The 17650-nt window shown below is 43.5% G+C and overlaps 1 protein-coding gene and 4 non-coding genes across 5 annotated transcripts in view; 3 read left to right on the top strand and 2 right to left on the bottom strand.

Annotated features, from left to right (window-relative positions):
- The first annotated feature begins 662 nt into the window (after nucleotides 1–662).
- trnap-ugg (transfer RNA proline (anticodon UGG)) lies at nucleotides 663–734 on the top strand. Its single transcript has one exon. It is a non-coding gene; the product is annotated as a tRNA-Pro (tRNA).
- Nucleotides 735–2726: 1992 nt separating this feature from the next.
- On the top strand, nucleotides 2727–2800 carry trnat-agu (transfer RNA threonine (anticodon AGU)). The gene has a single exon. It is a non-coding gene; the product is annotated as a tRNA-Thr (tRNA).
- A 2720-nt stretch (nucleotides 2801–5520) lies between these two features.
- On the bottom strand, nucleotides 5521–5594 carry trnat-ugu (transfer RNA threonine (anticodon UGU)). Its single transcript has one exon. It is a non-coding gene; the product is annotated as a tRNA-Thr (tRNA).
- Nucleotides 5595–6359: 765 nt separating this feature from the next.
- trnar-ucg (transfer RNA arginine (anticodon UCG)) lies at nucleotides 6360–6432 on the top strand. Its single transcript has one exon. It is a non-coding gene; the product is annotated as a tRNA-Arg (tRNA).
- A 1538-nt stretch (nucleotides 6433–7970) lies between these two features.
- Nucleotides 7971–17650, bottom strand: part of LOC133452321 (NLR family CARD domain-containing protein 3-like) — a 674416-nt gene continuing 664736 nt past the window's right edge. Inside the window, exons 8-13 of the mRNA XM_061731568.1 lie at nucleotides 15266–17024; nucleotides 13001–13174; nucleotides 10479–10652; nucleotides 10117–10287; nucleotides 9628–9674; nucleotides 7971–9501 (exon numbers count right to left, since the gene is read on the bottom strand). Of these exons, the coding sequence (XP_061587552.1) occupies nucleotides 8972–9501; nucleotides 9628–9674; nucleotides 10117–10287; nucleotides 10479–10652; nucleotides 13001–13174; nucleotides 15266–17024 (2855 nt within the window). The 3' untranslated portion in view covers nucleotides 7971–8971. The remainder of the gene's footprint in view (nucleotides 9502–9627; nucleotides 9675–10116; nucleotides 10288–10478; nucleotides 10653–13000; nucleotides 13175–15265; nucleotides 17025–17650) is intronic.

Below are 17650 nucleotides of genomic sequence, written 5' to 3'. Positions count from 1 at the left end.
TCGGTAGTGGTTTAGCACTACCATTGAAGATGAATAGGAATCCGTTTAGGGCCGTTTAGCTAAAGAATTCATTGAACATTTGGCTGAAATAAATGTGTGTTTGTTTGAATCAGAAACATTAGTCTGAGGTTTGTTCCCGTACTTATCTCACAGCTAACCTGCCGGGACCAATTTTGTTGTGAAATATTGATCACAGATTATCAGATGTCCTCGTTAGTATTGTGGACAGTATCTGCCTGTCACACAGAAGACGGGGGTTCGATTCTCCGACGGGGAGAGAACCTTTTGTGGATATGCATGACTGATACAAATTGAACAATGGTCAATAAGATAAAAATCACTCTTCCACACACCATAGGTAGTTGTGGTTTTCCTGCTAAAAAAGCTGTCATTGATGAAGTTCTTCTAATACAAAACCGTGCTGTAAATCTTCCAGTGGATGATATGCTCTGTTCACTGAGAGGTCCTGATCCAGAAGTTCAGCCAGACAAGGAACCTTTTTCATGTGAGACAAACACGATAGCCACTAAACTACAGGAACTGTGCAACAGGTTATTGATCATCATTCAGTTTCTATTTCTATTCCCCCTTAATGTTATAAAAAAACATCTAGACAGGTATGATGTGACCGTGATTTTTTGTTTGCCGGATATGTGTTTTGTGGCTCGTTGGTCTAGTAGTATGATTCTCGCTTTGGGTGCGAGAGGTCCCGGGTTCAATTCCCGGACGAGCCCCAGAGATTTATGCAATTTGTGTTTTTTCTCCTCCAAGTAGCAAAGTTTCAAGACTGTAGTACAATGCTTTACCTGAAGACCAACATTGGCATCATGTGTGAATGCTGAAAAACTGTGTTGTCGGTAAACAGAAAAAGATCTTCAGATCCCAAACTTAAATAATAGTGAACGTGCCGCCACATAAAGATACATGTTACCTGCCTTCTTGCACATATATGCGTGAGACTATATGTCTAATTTAATGTCTGTCAAGTCAACAATTAGGACTCATTTCCCCAAGAAGGTTTGAAGCCATGTACACATACGTAAATCTGATTGTCCAAAACATATTCTTCCCCAACAAAAAGCATTACACTTATGAAGACCTCATGTTTCTTGCACTGGCTGGGAATCAAACCCAGGTCAACTGCTTGGCAAGCAGCCATGTTGACTGCTATACCAACAACGCTGCAGGAAAGTACCTGAAACAGCTGAATGAGACGTCACAGTTTTCCAGCCACATGAGAAGGTGAGCAGTCATGTCAGGGAAAGTAACTCTTTGATGATGGTTTCTTCAATATCACAAGCTACTTACCTCCATTTGTCCCTTAGCTTATACATCAACTTCTTGTTGTATAAGCTGCATGTTTGCAGGTATATTCAGTTAGACATGTGTTGTCATCCATTGCATTACAACATTCTCTTAGAAAGAGACCATAGACTTGGAGAGGTTTGATAATGACAACTGTCATTGACATTTGAATGAACAGAGCTCTCTCTTTGTACCCACTCCTGACTGGATCAAAGCTTTCTCAAGGACCCTGGCAGTGACGGTCAACCAATAACTGTTCACTGATGAGCAACAATAATCACCTCAATATTCATGAGGGCTGTTAAAATGTGATGAGAGTTCAGTCTGCTTTCTAATGCTTAGATAATGTTATGGATCAACAGGAAGCACTTACTACACTGAGAAACATTGTCAGTGTTTGTTTTGGGCCAATGCTAATGCCCAAGTCTGACTTGTGTTTCAACCAATAAAACTAACGGTATTTGGTTTTTAAAGCTAATTCCTTACATATTTTCTTGAAGAACAGGTGGACATTCAACTGCTGAAATGATGTCCAGTTTGATGAAGACATGGGCACAGTTGAATTGGTCATAATTACGAAGAGGTTAGGCAGCCAACACAACAATCAGACAGAAGCACAAACATATATACAATAGTAGAAGAAACTGATCATATTTCTACACTGAATGGAAATTGAACCTGGGCCATGGTAGTGAAAGCAGCAAATCCTGCCCACTAGACCTTCAGGAAAACACGTTATGCTCTCTTAAAGGGGTTGTATTACTACATTTTGTTGACTAATGTTTCTGATTCAATCAAACAAACATATTTATTTCAGATTTAAAGAAAGGATAACTGATGTACTTCCACTTTATGGACACTTTTGTTTAATGTTTAAGTTCTGTCAGAGAAAGTACTTGATGGCACATGTACAAAGGAAATCCTGGATTGCTCCAATTCATCCAAGATGAGCTGGTTTTCAACTTCAGAGTCCACTGATGAACTTATATGTTTGAAGAGAAGAACTGACACTTTGAAGAACTGACTAACACGTTCTTTGGTAGGTCTTTTTTATTTAAATTCATCATGTAAATGACACAATTGATCAAACATTACACTTGTCAGTTTAGATTAGCATGAAACTCTGGTGACATCAACAAGAAAGTATTGAAGTATTTAAGGTAGACTTTACCTTGTAAGGCAGTGTAAGGCAGTTTATTAGGAGGTGTGATCATGAAGAACCACTCTTCTGTTATTCAGCAGCTCTTCCAGTGGATGATGTGCTCTTTTCACTGATAGGTCCTGGTCCAGAAGTTCAGCCAGACAAGGGACCTTTTTCATGTGAGACAAACACGATAGCCACTAAACTAAATTGACAGACGGATCGGTGCAGCGTCCGCAGTTATGCGGTCGCTGTACCGGACCGTCGTGGTGAAGAAGGAGGCCCTGTGCCTTAGTTGGTCAAAGCATCTGTCTAGTAAACAGGAGATCCTGGGTTCAAATCCAAGCAGAGCCTCTAAACTAATCTCTCTATGGATGAGAGAAAGATTAGAGATGTCTCATTCATTCATAGTTCTTGGTGGTGAAATGGAAAAAATAAGGAGATATTAGAAGTTCTCCACTTTCCGTAAGCGCAGGGGGGGTTATGATGGCTGGGAATCAAACCCAGGTGAACTGCTTGGTAAGCAGCCATGCTGAGTGACCACTACACCACCAACGCTGCAGGAAAGAACCTGAAACAGCTGAATGAGACGTCACAGTTTTCCAGCATTACGACCAGATGAGCAGTCTCCATGTCAGGGAAAGTAACTCTTTGATGATGGTTTCTCCAATATCACAAGATACTTACCTCCATTTGTCCCTCAGCTTATACAACAACTTCTAGATTACCGTCTTCATGTTTGCAGGTATATTCAGTTAGACATGTGGAAACAGCATCCTCTTAAAAAGAGACCATAGACTTGGAGAGGTTTGATAATGACAACTGTCATTAACATTTGAATGAACAGAGCTCTCTCTTTGTACCCACTCCTGACTGGATCAAAGTTACTCAAGAACCCTGGCAGTGACGGTCAGCCAACGACTGTGTGGCCCGCGCCAGAGCTAAAGCCGAAGCTGCCAAGGTGAGAGCATCATATGCTAACCAAGAAGTTAAACTGAAAATGGAAAAGGCTGCCAGAGAAGCAGAAAGGATAACAAGAGATGCTCAAAATCAGTTGGAAGCAACTAGGATAGACACAGAGTTGGAAGTGCTAATGCTACATTGAGAAGCAGATGCAGCCATGGTGGAGGCACAGGTGTGGGAAGATGCTGCAGAAGTACATGCCATAATGGAAAATGGAAAATCCGAATCAGAAAAGGTTAGAATAAAACGCACCAGCGAATCGAATACGTTCAAACTCAGATTGACCTTTAAAATCAGTCTCCCTCCCCACAGTTACCGGATCCACCTGTCAAACCTCCAGTACCTGCACAATCACATGACAGCTTCAAGACATGGCGACCAACTGTGAACATTACAGAATCAAACCTACCTGAGCCAACCAGAGTTGAGGCAAAATCTGAAGTCAAAAAGGAAGATTCTCCCATAAACTTACACGCTAGGTACCACACTCCCCAAAGTAAACCTCCAGCTATCACACCATCTCTCCCAGAATCCTTGGCACAGTACTTGGCACGACGAGATCTAGTTACATCAGGACTGTCCCAATTCAATGATAAGCCAGAGAATTTTCGTGCATGGCAGTCCTCATTCACCAATGCAGCAGCTGAAGTACATCTCACAGCAATCCAAGAATTGGACCTCATGACCAAATGGCTAGGAAAAGAGTCTGGCGAACAGGTGAGACGCATTCGCTCAGTGCATGTAAAAAATCCCAACCTGGCTTTACAAAAAGCCTGGGAGAGACTACATGATTGCTACGCTGTCCCTGAAATAATTGAACAGTCACTGTTTCAGCGGTTGGACAGTTTTCCTAAGATTTCAGCCAAGGATCACACCAAGTTGCGTGAACTTGAAGATCTGCTTATGGAGATACAAGGCGCCAAGGAGGATGGATACCTTACAGGTTTGTCATATCTCGACACCTCCCGTGGAATTGGACCAATTGTGGACAAGCTCCCATATGGGCTTCAGGAGAAGTGGGTGTCGTCTGGGTCATGGTACAAAGAAGACAACCATGGCCGCTTCCCTCCCTTTGACTATTTTTGTGCTTTTGTGTGCAATGAGGCAAAGAAACGAAATGACCCTAGCTTCTTTCATCAAAGCAACAACACAGCCCTCGCAAAACCAGATAAATTCACTGTGAAGAACTTTAATACCAACAAACCCATCACAGTACACAAAACAGATGTCTCTATGACCAACAACGACCCTAACAAGAACTGCCCACTACACAACAAACCGCATCCGCTTACAAAATGCAGGACATTCAGAAACAAACTCCTCGAGGACAGAAAGGCCTTCCTGAAAGAGAAAGGAATATGTTTCAAGTGTTGTGGTTCGACCTCCCACCTTGCCAAAGACTGCAAATTTTCTGTGAAGTGCTCTGAATATGACAGCACCTATCATGATGCAGCCATGCATCCTGGCCCATCAGCTCAGAGCGTCAACGCTCCTCCACATCCACAAGAGAATGGCGGGGAGGGAGAAAATTATTCTAACATGACTGATGTTACGACAAGCTGCACTGAAGTGTGTGGCCTAGGTCAGTGGGCTCATTCATGCTCTAAGATCTGCCTTGTAAAGATTTATCCCAAGGGTTTCAAGAACAAAGCCATCAAAGCCTACGTAATTCATGATGACCAGAGCAATCGTTCCTTAGCTAGACCAGAGTTCTTCGAGGTGTTCAGTGTGGAGAGCAAACCATGCTTGGTATCATCTCAGAACTTGCTCTGGCATTATAGAAACATATGGCAAGAAGGCAGAGGGATACCAAATCGAGTCACTGGATAGCAAAGTCCTCATGTCCCTTCCACCACTCCTTGAGTGTCCTGAGATCCCGAACAACCGGATGGAGATTCCAACACCCAGCGCAGTTTTGCACCAGCCTCATCTCCTTCATATTGCCAAACACATTCCAGAGGCTGAAATACTTCTGCTACTCGGAACTAACAGAGGAGAGGACTTTATCCAACCGTGTGGAAAACCTAGAAATGTGATACTTTTTTTCCACAAAGCACGTGGTTTTAAACATTACAAGAGTTACATCCTTACCTTTGTCTTCATGAGTTTAAAGGCTCTGCTGGGATTTGAACCCAGGATCTCCTGTTTACAAGACAGATGCTTTGACCAACTAAGCCACAGGGCCCTCAACACACGTCTGCAACTTGTTATAAAAACCCTGTTGACACAACGAGTTCATTCTACCTCTGGAGCAGCTTTATTTCACCTCACTGGGATATATTTAGTACACAAACCTGTTCCACTACTGTCCTGGCTTTATGTGAAGTAACAGAGCTATGAAGGATGGTAACTTTTATACTTACCATATATGGTTACCTGCCTCCTAAGCAGTGATTGATTTATCTGATTGTTGGACAGTTCACCCAGGGCGCAAAAGTAGCCAGGATGCCTCTGAATTGTGCACATTACCAAATGTGGCAACAGCGCCCTCTGCTGTTGTTCTTCTTCCTTAATCTTATACAAAAACATCTAAACAGGTATGAGACATTTAAAAATGCTGGTTCAAACACTTGTAGAAATGGTCTTCATGGCTGTTGTGCTTCAACATTTGTTGTGTTATTTTCTTGTTATTCTTATTTTATTCATGAAAAAAGGCGTTTTATAAAACAGAGCTGATCAGCAGTTTTCATTCACCATAAAGTTTAAAGATTATTTACATTGAGTGTGGGTGCATTGCCTACAAATTGTTCAACTGGTCCAGATGAACCTGATATGCTGCACCTGGGCAGCAGAGGGAGGAGCTGAAGGGAGCCTGACTGAGCGTCCTGGGTGTGTTCAAAACACCCCACTACATTTGGAAACATTTGCAACGTTGTGGATAACGTTGGCTTTCGGTGGAAGATTCATACTTCACCCTGACCTCTCGGTCACCTCAGAGGAGCAACTCGTGGACCACATGGCCTAATGGACAAGGCGTCTGACTTCGGATCAGAAGATTGAGGGTTCAAGTCCCTCTGTGGTTATAGAGCCTTCAGATAGTTAGATCTGGTCTCCTAACTCACATTCACTCTTTAGAGGACACTTTGACTTAGCTACCCTCTCGGAGGGTACGGAGTTCAATAATACACACAATATTTGATCATTTAAAATAGGCACATGGGTTGGTGAAATAACACAAAAAAGGGAGCCCAACTAAAAACAGGGGAAAGGGTTTATGGACTATGGCTTACCAGCTGATCTCTTGGCAATCTGAATGATTTTACTTTGAATTTCTCATCTTTGGCTCTTGAAATTTAAAACACTGAAAAAATAGTGGAGAAAAGAAAGTGTTGAAAAATTAAGGAGTTTAATTCAGTTACAGAAAAATGTATATCAATTAATTTGCTGCATGAAATCTTGCGGGGTGAAATTCAAAGAATTGTAAAGTTCAAAATCTGATTTACTTCCATAGGATCGGTGTTTTTACTGATATCTGTTTTCCACTTTGACACTAAACTGGATTATTAGCTGAAAAACCACCTCCTGGAAGTGTAAAAAGGTGTATTGGATATTCTGGAGGTTTTTGAATTAGTGCCGTCTCCATTGCAGAATTTCTGTTTGGATATCTGGGTTTTCTCCCGAATCTCAAGGTAACGGAAACTTGTCTGACTGGCATCCTGCAATCGTGGTCAGCAGCGCTCAAAAAGAGGTGAAGACACAAAAGTGGTTTCAGAAATCTCTAATAAAAGATAACTGCACAAAGAGATGTATTATTTGGTTATTTAAGCTTTAAAAATTGTACGATTATGATCTGTTAACTGCACGTCTGGATTTGGAACCCTAGTGGTCTGTAGAGGACCTGCAGGTCTGGATCTGGACCCTAGTGGTCTGTAGAGGACCTGCAGGTCTGGATCTGGACCCTAGTGGTCTGTAGAGGACCTGCAGGTCTGGATCTGGACCCTAGTGGTCTGTAGAGGACCTGCAGGTCTGGATCTGGACCCTAGTGGTCTGTAGAGGACCTGCAGGTCTGGACCCTAGTGGTCTGTAGAGGACCTGCAGGTCTAGATCTGGACCCTAGTGGTCTGTAGAGGACCTGCAGGTCTGGATCTGGACCCTAGTGGTCTGTAGAGGACCTGCAGGTCTGGATCTGGACCCTAGTGGTCTGTAGAGGACCTGCAGGTCTGGACCCTAGTGGTCTGTAGAGGACCTGCAGGTCTGGATCTGGACCATAGTGGTCTGTAGAGGACCTGCAGGTCTGGATCTGGACCCTAGTTGTCTGTAGAGGACCTGCAGGTCTGGATCTGGACCCTAGTTGTCTCTAGAGGACCTGCAGGTCTGGATCTGGACCCTAGTGGTCAACAGAAGAACTGCAGGTCTGGATCTGGCTGTTTCCAACATTTATTTGGTCATAAATATGTTCTAGTCCGATTGTACGGAAGCTGACACCAGGACTTGTTCCCCTTTTGCATCTATGGACAGTAGTTGGCATCGATGTTGATGGTTGATTTGTACGGACAAGATGGCAACAACCAGAATGACATTTATTTCTAAGCAGCTTAAAGACAAACCAACACTCATGTGGTGACATCATAAACACTTTAATATCGATCGGTAATCCACAAAACCACCTCCCTGAGCTGCAGTCTGCACTCTAGATGCTGAAACAGCTTCTGATGGAGGAAAACAGCCGATTATATTTGGTATATACAGAAATATAGATTTGGTAGAAATGTGATCCAGTGGACGATGGACCAAAAAATCTGTGGTTGCAATAAAAACATCTTATTTCCAAACAGTTGTCTTGACTCACTGAATCATTAGGTGTGAAAATGAGAGCTGAAAACATCGTTACAGATGACGTCATGGAGGGGTCGTCCAGTTCTATTACAGTCTAGGAACCATAGAAGCGCATTATTGTTGTTGATTTCTCCGTCTACTGACAAATGTACATAAAAATCATCATAGTACATTTAAAATCAACAAGGCCGACCCCCGGGACCCTGAACATGAAGAGGCGGTTCAAGCTGATGGATGGATCATCTAATTCATCTTGGTGAGAGCTCACATACAAACAAACCCTTTACCATGACAGAGATCTGACAGTCCAGTAGTGATGTCATGGCTGGAACAGGAAGTGGTGAGAATAAAGACCAGGATGAACCCTGGCTGCACAGCAACCTTGTGCTCAGATCTGTCAGCAGGTTGTAACTTCATCTTGGCTGATTGCAGCTCAGTGATTCCTCTCTGACATCACAGTTGGTCACGTGTGCAGCAAACTACCTGCAGCTGAACATGAAGTGAATGATCTGAGCTGAACTGAGCTGCAGAGAAACAACATGCTGCTGTTCACCGTGAAGCTCTGACTGGAAACAGACAGAAGAATAACATGTGGATCCTGGAATAACGGCAGTATCCACCTTTAAAGGACCGGAAGAGGAAGAAGTTTCCAAGGAATCATTCAGAACAGTTTCACCAACATGTGATTCAGGTGTTCTGGTGGAAACAGAGACAGACGTGTACAGACTCAACTATCTGTCCAACAGAGACAGTTTCTCTGACAGGAGGAGACTCTGGAGACTGAACTCAACACAGAGACACTGAACAACCAGAACCAGACGAGAACCAGAACCCAGGATAGAGAGGTTCAGTGAATGTGGTGTTGAAGGTGTGGAGGAGGATCAGTTTGTCAGAGGAGATGCTGTAGAAGGACAGAGTTCCAGCAGGAACATCCACGTACACTGCTGCTCTGTCAGAGACTGAGGAAGAGGAGGAGGAAGATGTTACTATGTTATTGTGACGGACATGGTACCAACCATCATAACAGTCCAGACTCCAGGAATGATCGTTCCCTCCAAACAAACAGTCACCAGAGTTTCCTTTCCTGCTGATTCTTCTGTAACTCACTGATACAGAAACATCTCCTCTCCTCTGGAACTCCCAGTAACAGCGACCCGTCAGAACTTCTCTACACAGCAGCTGATCCCAGTAATCAAACCTGTCTGGATGATCAGGATATGACTGATCCTCCTTCACACGTGTCATCTTCCTGTTGTTGTCAGACAGTTGGATGTACTTGTAGACTGTGTTTGTGTCGATGGTGAGTTGACATGAATCTGATGGAGAGAACCAACAACCCAGCTGCAGTTATTATTGATCTGTCATTGATCATTGATGGATGAATGAGTGATGTGTCAGTGTGAAGATGGTTGAATGTGTGAATGAAATAAAAACACACTTACACTTCGACGGACCTGGTGTCAGAAATCGTTGTCCAGCAGGCTCCATCCTGTAAGGAGGAGGGGGGTCAGACCAGCTCAGTCTCTTTCAGCAAACATGGACATTACATGGCCCTCACACACTGATGAAGGAACAGTCCAACACTTGGACAGATGCACTTGAATGCAGCATCTCTGAAGTCCTGTCCTGTGGTCGTCACCTTCCAGCACAGTTTCAACACATTCTTTTCATCTGATTTCATCTCTGCTGAATCAGCAGCAGGAGGAGACCGTGTCATGGAAGAGTGAAGGTGGAGCTGTTACTGGGCTGTGATGGGCCTGAAAACCACACTGCTGTGGTTCTGGGATGTTTACTGGGTCAAGAACGGATCAGAGTTGTGAACTGCATCTATCAGCTCTGCAGCAGCATCAGATGAGCTGCAGCAGCTCCGTCTGCTCAAAGATCTCTGTTCAAATCCAGAGCAGCACACTTATGTCCTTCTGTCTTCCTACCTGAGAGTGTCCAGTCTCCAGCGGGGATCCTCCAGTCTAGACAGAAGCTTCCCTGCTGACTCTCCTGGATGGTTGTAGCTCAGGTCCAGCTCTCTCAGGTGGGATGGGCTGGAGCTCAGAGCTGAGACCAGAGAAGAACTTCCTTCCTCTGAGATCAGACAGCCTGACAGCCTGCAGACACACAACACAACACACATGCAGAGACTGAGAACTGCTCTGAGACTAAAGCTGACTCTGTCCTCGTGTTCACCCGATGGTGGTGCTGAAGGAAAAGTCAGAGGATCAGCAGAAACACATCAACAATCCTTCAATATCAACCACAGTTGTAACGGTCACCAGTTGAACACTTGGTGGATTCTGACCTGAGAGACTCCAGTTTACAGTGTGGACTCTCTAGTCCAGGACACAGATTCTTCAGTCCTGAATCCTGCAGGTGGTTGTTACTCAGGTCCAGTTCTGTCAGACTGGAGAACTGAGAGCTGAGAACTGAGGACAGAAGTGGACAGATGTCCCCTGAGAGGTTACAGCCTCTCAACCTGCAGAGGAGATTAAAGAGAGATCATGAGGTTATTTAGGAAAGTTTTTTTTATAACATTTCATGTACAAGACAACTCAAAGTGCTTAAAATAAAAAGATTAAAGAAAAATAAAAGATTAAAAAAAATGAATAAAACATTTAAGAATTTAAAAGCAGTAATTAAAGACAGACAAGTAAATTAAAAGGTTTTCAACTTGACTTAAGGCTATAGAGCAGGGGTCACCAATCCTGGTCCTCGAGGGCCGGTGTCCTGCAGGTTTTATATGTTTCCCTGCTTTAACACACCTGATTCTAATTAATCATCATCACCAGCTTGTCATCAAAGTCTGGATAGTTCTGTTGATGACACAGTCACTTGTATCATGGTGCAATGAAGCAGGGAAACATCTAAAACCTGCAGGGACACCGGCCCTCGAGGACTGGAGTCCGACAACCCTGCTCTATAGCAGCCCGCTCTTGCGCCGCGGTAGCACATAAACGAATGTGATCGCCGGCGGTGGTCTGCGCTTTGCGCCCTCTCTGTGAAAGGGGCTTGTTGTTTTTCCCGTGGTACGGAAAAGGAAACTCCTTCCGCATTCATGTCTGACCAATGAGAGAACAGTTGGTTCTCATGGCATTTGTTAACAGCTTTGAACCGCTACATACGTCTGCCTTGTGAACACAAATGCCACATATGAAAAACGAAACAACTGTATCAATTTAGCCCCTGAATCGGAACAAAACAAACGGGCTACAGGTCGGAAAAGCTCCCTTAGACTGAAATGTTGCCAGTATTGGAGTGGATATCATCATCATTTACTAGAGTTGTCTCACTGCTGTGATGTGGCCGGAAACCTGACTGGAACACGTCAAAACCGTCATTTAGTGTCAGAATGTTGTACAGGTTTTTTTGAAAAATGGGTTAATTTCGGAATATGAACATTCATACAAGAAAGGCCACTCCACAGCTACGACACTTGCTCAAATGACGGATGATTGGTTGCATGAAATGGATGACAAAAAAATTGGTGGTACTGTACTGTTGGATATGAGGGCAGTATTTGATGTTCTTGACCTTAATGCAGGGGTCATCAATCCTGGTCCTCGAGGGCCGGTGTCCCTGCAGGTTTTAGATGTTTCCCTGCTTCATTGCCCCATGATACAAGTGACTGTGTCATTAACAGAATTGTGCAGCCCTGGATGACAAGCTGATGACGATGATTAATTAGAATCAGGTGTGTTAAAGCAGGGAAACATCTAAAACATGCAGGACACCGGCCCTCGAGGACCAGGATTGGTGATCCCTGCACTAATGTGTTATTGAATAAATTACACTGTTATGGTTTTGAATCAACTGCTATTGCATGTGGTAAGAGATATTTGTCTGATAGGAAAAGCACTGTTTACTTTAATGGTAGTGATTTCAAGCTGAGAGCGTGAGCTGTGGGGTTCCCCAAGGCAGTTCTTTGGGTCCGCTTTTATTTTCAATATGCAATGTATGCTTATGACTCAACAGTTTATACATCGGCAAATGTGCCTGTTGATTTAACTGAGATTTAAAGAGTGGAATTAAAATTAACATAAAAATGGATGATAAGAAACAAATGAGTTCTGAATCAGGTGAAGAGAAAGTGTACTGATTTAGGTTTAAAACATTTATTAATAAATTACCCTGTGCTATGCTTAACTATGGGTGAAGTAGTGAGAGAGCAAGTAACAGAAGTGAAGGTATTAGGGGATGTTGTGTAGAGAATCAAATGTCCTGGAATAGACAAGTTTACCAAATAGTACAGAGAATGGGTAGAGGTATAGCTGTGATTAAACACTGCAGGAAGTTTCTGCCTAATGATTTGATTAAACAGGTGATACACGCATCGGTCTTGTCAAATGTAGATTATTGCTCTGTGATTTGGTCCAGTACAACCAAACGTAACCTGGCCAGGCTGCAGGTAAATCAGAACAAAGCAGCTGGCTGATGAGTCATCCTGGTGAAGTGGAGAATGTAGGATATTTGTTTATTCTTTTTTAATTGAGCTATTGATGATTTTTATTAATATTGTGTTTGAGAGTGAGATGAGAAAATGTAAATCCTGACTTTCAAAAGAGGAAATGTAGAGTCATAATGATATTGTGCTGATTATAATGTTACTTTTTGTACTTTGAGCAGGTGTCCTAGTGTCTGTTGTATCTGAGTTGTGAGCATGTATGTTTATGAATTTAAATTAATAATAATGTTGTAATTCAAATGATGATTCTAACGAGACCCCAGAGAAACTGCTGTGAAATGTCAGCAGTTAACGGGGTGCTAACAAAACAACCAAACAAACAGTTGTAACGGTCACCAGTTGAACACTTGGTGGATTCTGACCTGAGAGACTCCAGGTGACAGTGTGGACTCTCCAGTCCAGGACACAGATTCTTCAGTCCTGAATCCTGCAGGTCGTTGTTACTCAGGTCCAGTTCTGTCAGACTGGAGGACTGAGAGCTGAGAACTGAGGACAGAAGTGGACAGATGTCCTCTGAGAGGTTACAGTCACTCAACCTGCAGAGCAGATTAAAGAGAGATCATGAGGTTATTAAGTTGATTATGGCATTTAACAAAGAAATAAATGATATATTATCAATGAATACTGATTATTTCATTGAATAATCAATAAGTATTGATCATAGTGATCACTGCATTTCTATTCTCTGCATGTTTGTTTGTTTGTTTGTTTGTTTTATTAAGATCCCCATTAGCTTTTGCAAAGCAGCAGCTATTCTTCCTGGGGTCTTCATACTCTCATGAGTGACAATACAGTGTACACACAATACAAACCAAACCGAAAAAATACTCATTCACAAATATATACAGAAACACAAAAATTCACACATACAAAACATATAAACAAGAAAACATACAAGACAAGCTCCTACATCGAATCATCACGAATACTTTGTTACATTGCAAAGATGCCATGACCCAACAATGGCCGGGTTTCCCAGATCCAACCTCTCTTAAGGATTTAAGAGAGGTTCAAAGAAGGTTTGAACTAAGAGAGAACCCTAAGATATGGGTGTTTCCCAGATGACTTCTTAACACCGTTCTTCAGTTTCGCTCTTTCAGAAGCTCTTTGGAGCAGCTGTCCGGTTCTGAAACCAAATCAATCGATGCCAGGCAAATCGATCACCGATCACTATCAGCGCATTTTCACACGCAGCACTGCTACCTAACGCACTAATTCCTTGCTGCCTGTGCGTTATAATGAAAAATTAAGATGATAAATATAATTCAATGACCCTTTTTCATCCAAACGGTGCGTTACTCCGTTATTTCTGGCTACAGTGAGGCTTTTTTTCCCCACACGCAGAAACCGGGAGGAAACGTGGTGGGCGTGTGTGTGCGTTCAAAAACATGAGCCAAGAGAAGGCGAGTTTCGCAAATCGCAACGTGGAATTACAGCAATCCCTGGTTTTTCGCAGGGGTTATGTTCCAAAAAGAACCCGTGATAAGTGAAATTCTTTTTACAATTATAGAGGGCTTCAGATTGCAGAGATCATCCCCGCCACGCACGTATTCCTGCTCTTCTGATGCTGCTGCATCCCGCAGGTGGGTTTTTTCAAGAGAAGAAAATAGTTATGGGTCGTTGTCTTCGCTCTTTTTTCTTCTGGGCAAAAAGATTCTTTAATATAAACCGACACCATTGATTATATTTGAGACTGTAATGAACGATTCATCAAAGGATCCCGTTGATCAGCTGCTGCTTCCCTGTCATCACATAGATGCGCTTGGGCGCGGCGCAGGAGGATCGGTGTCCCGGCTGCCTGGACAGCGCGGTCCGACAGCACGTCCAGGGGACTGAAGTGCTGACGCACCAATGCGTTCATAAAAACAGTTCTGCTTCGCGCACGGTGACGCGGTTGATTTGCAGCGAGAACATGCTGTATAGCAGCCAAATCATCAAATAAATGATATTCATGATGATCGTTTTATTTGTGCGTAATGCATAAAGCACAGGAACACACTTGTTATTCCTTATTTTTCTTTTTTTTCCCCCCTTTGCTGTCACCAATAAATGCTAAACAATATAAATCTAAAGTATAAAATAGATCAAAACTTGTGCGGGGTGCATTGTTTTAATGTCTCATTGCTTGGTGTAATATTGTTTTGCCTGACGCGACTGGATCTGTGAGTCTTTGTTCACTAAGATGGTTATAAAGACTGGGTCAGCAGCATCTTTCATTTCCTTCTTAATGAAAGAGATACTTAAGCTAAGAGCGACTCTGGGAAACGCGATTTTCTTTCACAGGCTCCTTAAGAAGGTTTGAAAGAAGTCTTTCGCTGTTAAGAACTACTTAACTGATCTGGGAAACCCGGCCAATATGAGTTAAATATTTAATTAATTAATTATTAAATATTAATCCTTAAAATTTTGTGTTGAATAATAATCTTTTAGTTTCATTTTAAAACTTATCATATTTTCTGTTGTGTTACATAATTAGGAAGCGAATGTGAAGTGTCCTGAGATGAATCATTGAGGATAACTGGTCCCACATGAATCTGAACTTAGTTGAACAGTGAATTTAACTGGTTTCCTCCATGAACACAACATGTGATTGTAACTAAAACAGATGTGTCCGTGTTCGTCCTTACACAGCTTTGTTGGAGACTTTGACCACCGGCAGCAGCCTCTGTAGAACCTCCTCTGAAGCTGAGAACTTCTTCAGGTCAAACACCTCCAGATCTCCTGATGACAGTAAGATGAAGACCAGAGCCGACCACTGAGCAGGAGACAGTTTATCTGTGGAGAGACGTCCTGACCTCAGGGACCGTTGGACCTCCTCCACCAGAGAACCAGCGTTCAGTTCATTCAGACAGTGGAACAGGTTGATGCTTCTCTCTGCAGACAGATCCCCACTGATCTTCTTCTTGATGTATTCAACTGTTTCCTGATTGTTCTGTGAACTTCTTTGTTCTGGTTCCAACAGACCTCGTAGGAGAGTCTGATTGGTCTCCAGTGAAAGACCCAGGAGGAAGCGGAGGAACAAGTCCAGATGTCCGTTTGGACTCTGTAAGGTCTTGTCCACAGCACTCTGATAGAGGTCAGTCTCTGTGTTTCTTTGTTCCTCCAGCAGGTTGACTCCAGACTTGATGAAGGTCTGATGGACATGAAGAGCAGCCAGAAACTCCTGAACACTCAGATGGATGAAGCAGAAGACCTGGTCCTGGTACAGGCTGCTCTCCTCTCTAAAGATCTGGGTGAACACTCCTGAGTACACTGAAGCCTGTCTGACATCGATGCCACACTCTCTCAGGTCTGGTTCATAGAAGATCAGGTTTCCTTTCTGCAGCTGCTCAAAAGCCAGTTTTCCCAGAGACTCCACCATCTTCGTGTTCTCTGGACTCCAGTGTGGATCCGTCTCAGCTCCTCCGTCATACTTGACCATCTTCAGTTTGGTCTGGACCACCAGGAAGTGGATGTACATCTCAGTCAGGGTCTTGGGCAACCCCCCTCCCTCTCTGGTTTCCAGGACTTTCTCCAGGACCGTAGCAGTGATCCAGCAGAAGACTGGGATGTGGCACATGATGTGGAGGCTCCGTGATGTCTTGATGTGGGAGATTATCCTGCAGGTCTGCTCCTCATCTCTGCATCTCTTCCTGAAGTATTCATCCTTCTGTGGGTTAGTAAACCCTCTGACCTCCGTCACCATGGAGACACACTCAGGAGGGATCTGATTGGCTGCTGCGGGTCGTGTGGTGATCCAGAGACGAGCAGAAGGAAGCAGGTTGCCCCTGATGAGGTTTGTCAGCAGCACGTCCACTGAGGTGGACTCTGTAACATCAGTCAGGACCTGATTGTTGTGGAAGTCCAGAGGAAGTCGACTCTCATCCAGACCGTCAAAGATGAACACGACCTGGAACTCTTCAAACCTGCAGATTTCTCTGGTTTCAGTGAAGAAGTGATGAACAAGTTCCACCAAGCTGAACTTTCTCTCTTTCAGCACATTCAGCTCTCTGAAGGTGAATGGAAGCAGTAACTGGATGTCCTGATTGGTTCTGCCTTCAGCCCAGTCCAGACTGAACTTCTGTGTTAGGACTGTTTTCCCGATGCCGGCCACTCCCTTCGTCATCACTGTTCTGATTGGTTCATCTCTTCCAGGTGGGGGTTTAAAGATGTCTTCCTTTCTGATGGTTGTTTCTGCTTTGTGTGGTTTCCTTGAAGCTGCTTCAATCTGTCTGACTTCATGTTCATCGTTGACCTCTCCAGTCCCTCCCTCTGTGATGTAGAGCTCTGTGTAGATCTGCTCCAGAAGGGTTGGGTTTCCTGCTTTAACAATCCCCTCAAACACACACTGGCACTTCTTCTTCAGCTTAGACTTCAGACACTTTTTACAACCTGCAGCAGAAACATCTGAATACACATGAAAAAAAAAACAATTAGTGTTTTATAAAGTTCAACTTAATACTCCTAAAGAATCAGGATGTGAACCGACACTGATTGACTCTAACGTTATGATGAACTGTCCAATTTTGAATGGAATCACTTTTATCACCAAAACACCTCTGAACATTCAGGACCTAGAAGTGACAAGAACATCTGGTGGTCCTGGAGTTTCTAGTACCAGGATGTTAGCAGTACAGCCCTGGTGGGTTGTGGGTTTGTGGGTTGTTGTGTTCTTGTTATTGTTGTGGTGTCTGTGAAGTGGATTTTCCAGGTTTAGGATTGGAAAACACCATATGATCTAATGCAATAATCTGTAGAACCATCAAGACAAATTAGAGTTCAGCAGGATTCCTGGAAGAGGAAAACCAGGACTAAAATCTTCCAGTTATCTTGTGGTGTTGGTCGGTTAAAAGGGCGGTGTAGCAGGGCGAGTGCTACCGGGGCCGACCGAAGGATGGAGAGACACGGAGTTTCGTGCAGACCCGTTTATTCAAACACCAACCACACGTGCAGAAGCACCTTTACACAGCTTCTCAGGAGAGCCCTTGCTGCTGGGCAGCCATGCCTTATGAAGGCTGGTAGAGTGGAGAGGC

Source organism: Cololabis saira, chromosome 10 (assembly GCF_033807715.1).
Source record: "Cololabis saira isolate AMF1-May2022 chromosome 10, fColSai1.1, whole genome shotgun sequence".
NCBI classification, from domain to species: domain Eukaryota; kingdom Metazoa; phylum Chordata; class Actinopteri; order Beloniformes; family Belonidae; genus Cololabis; species Cololabis saira.
This window is presented reverse-complemented; position numbering and strand designations above follow the sequence as displayed.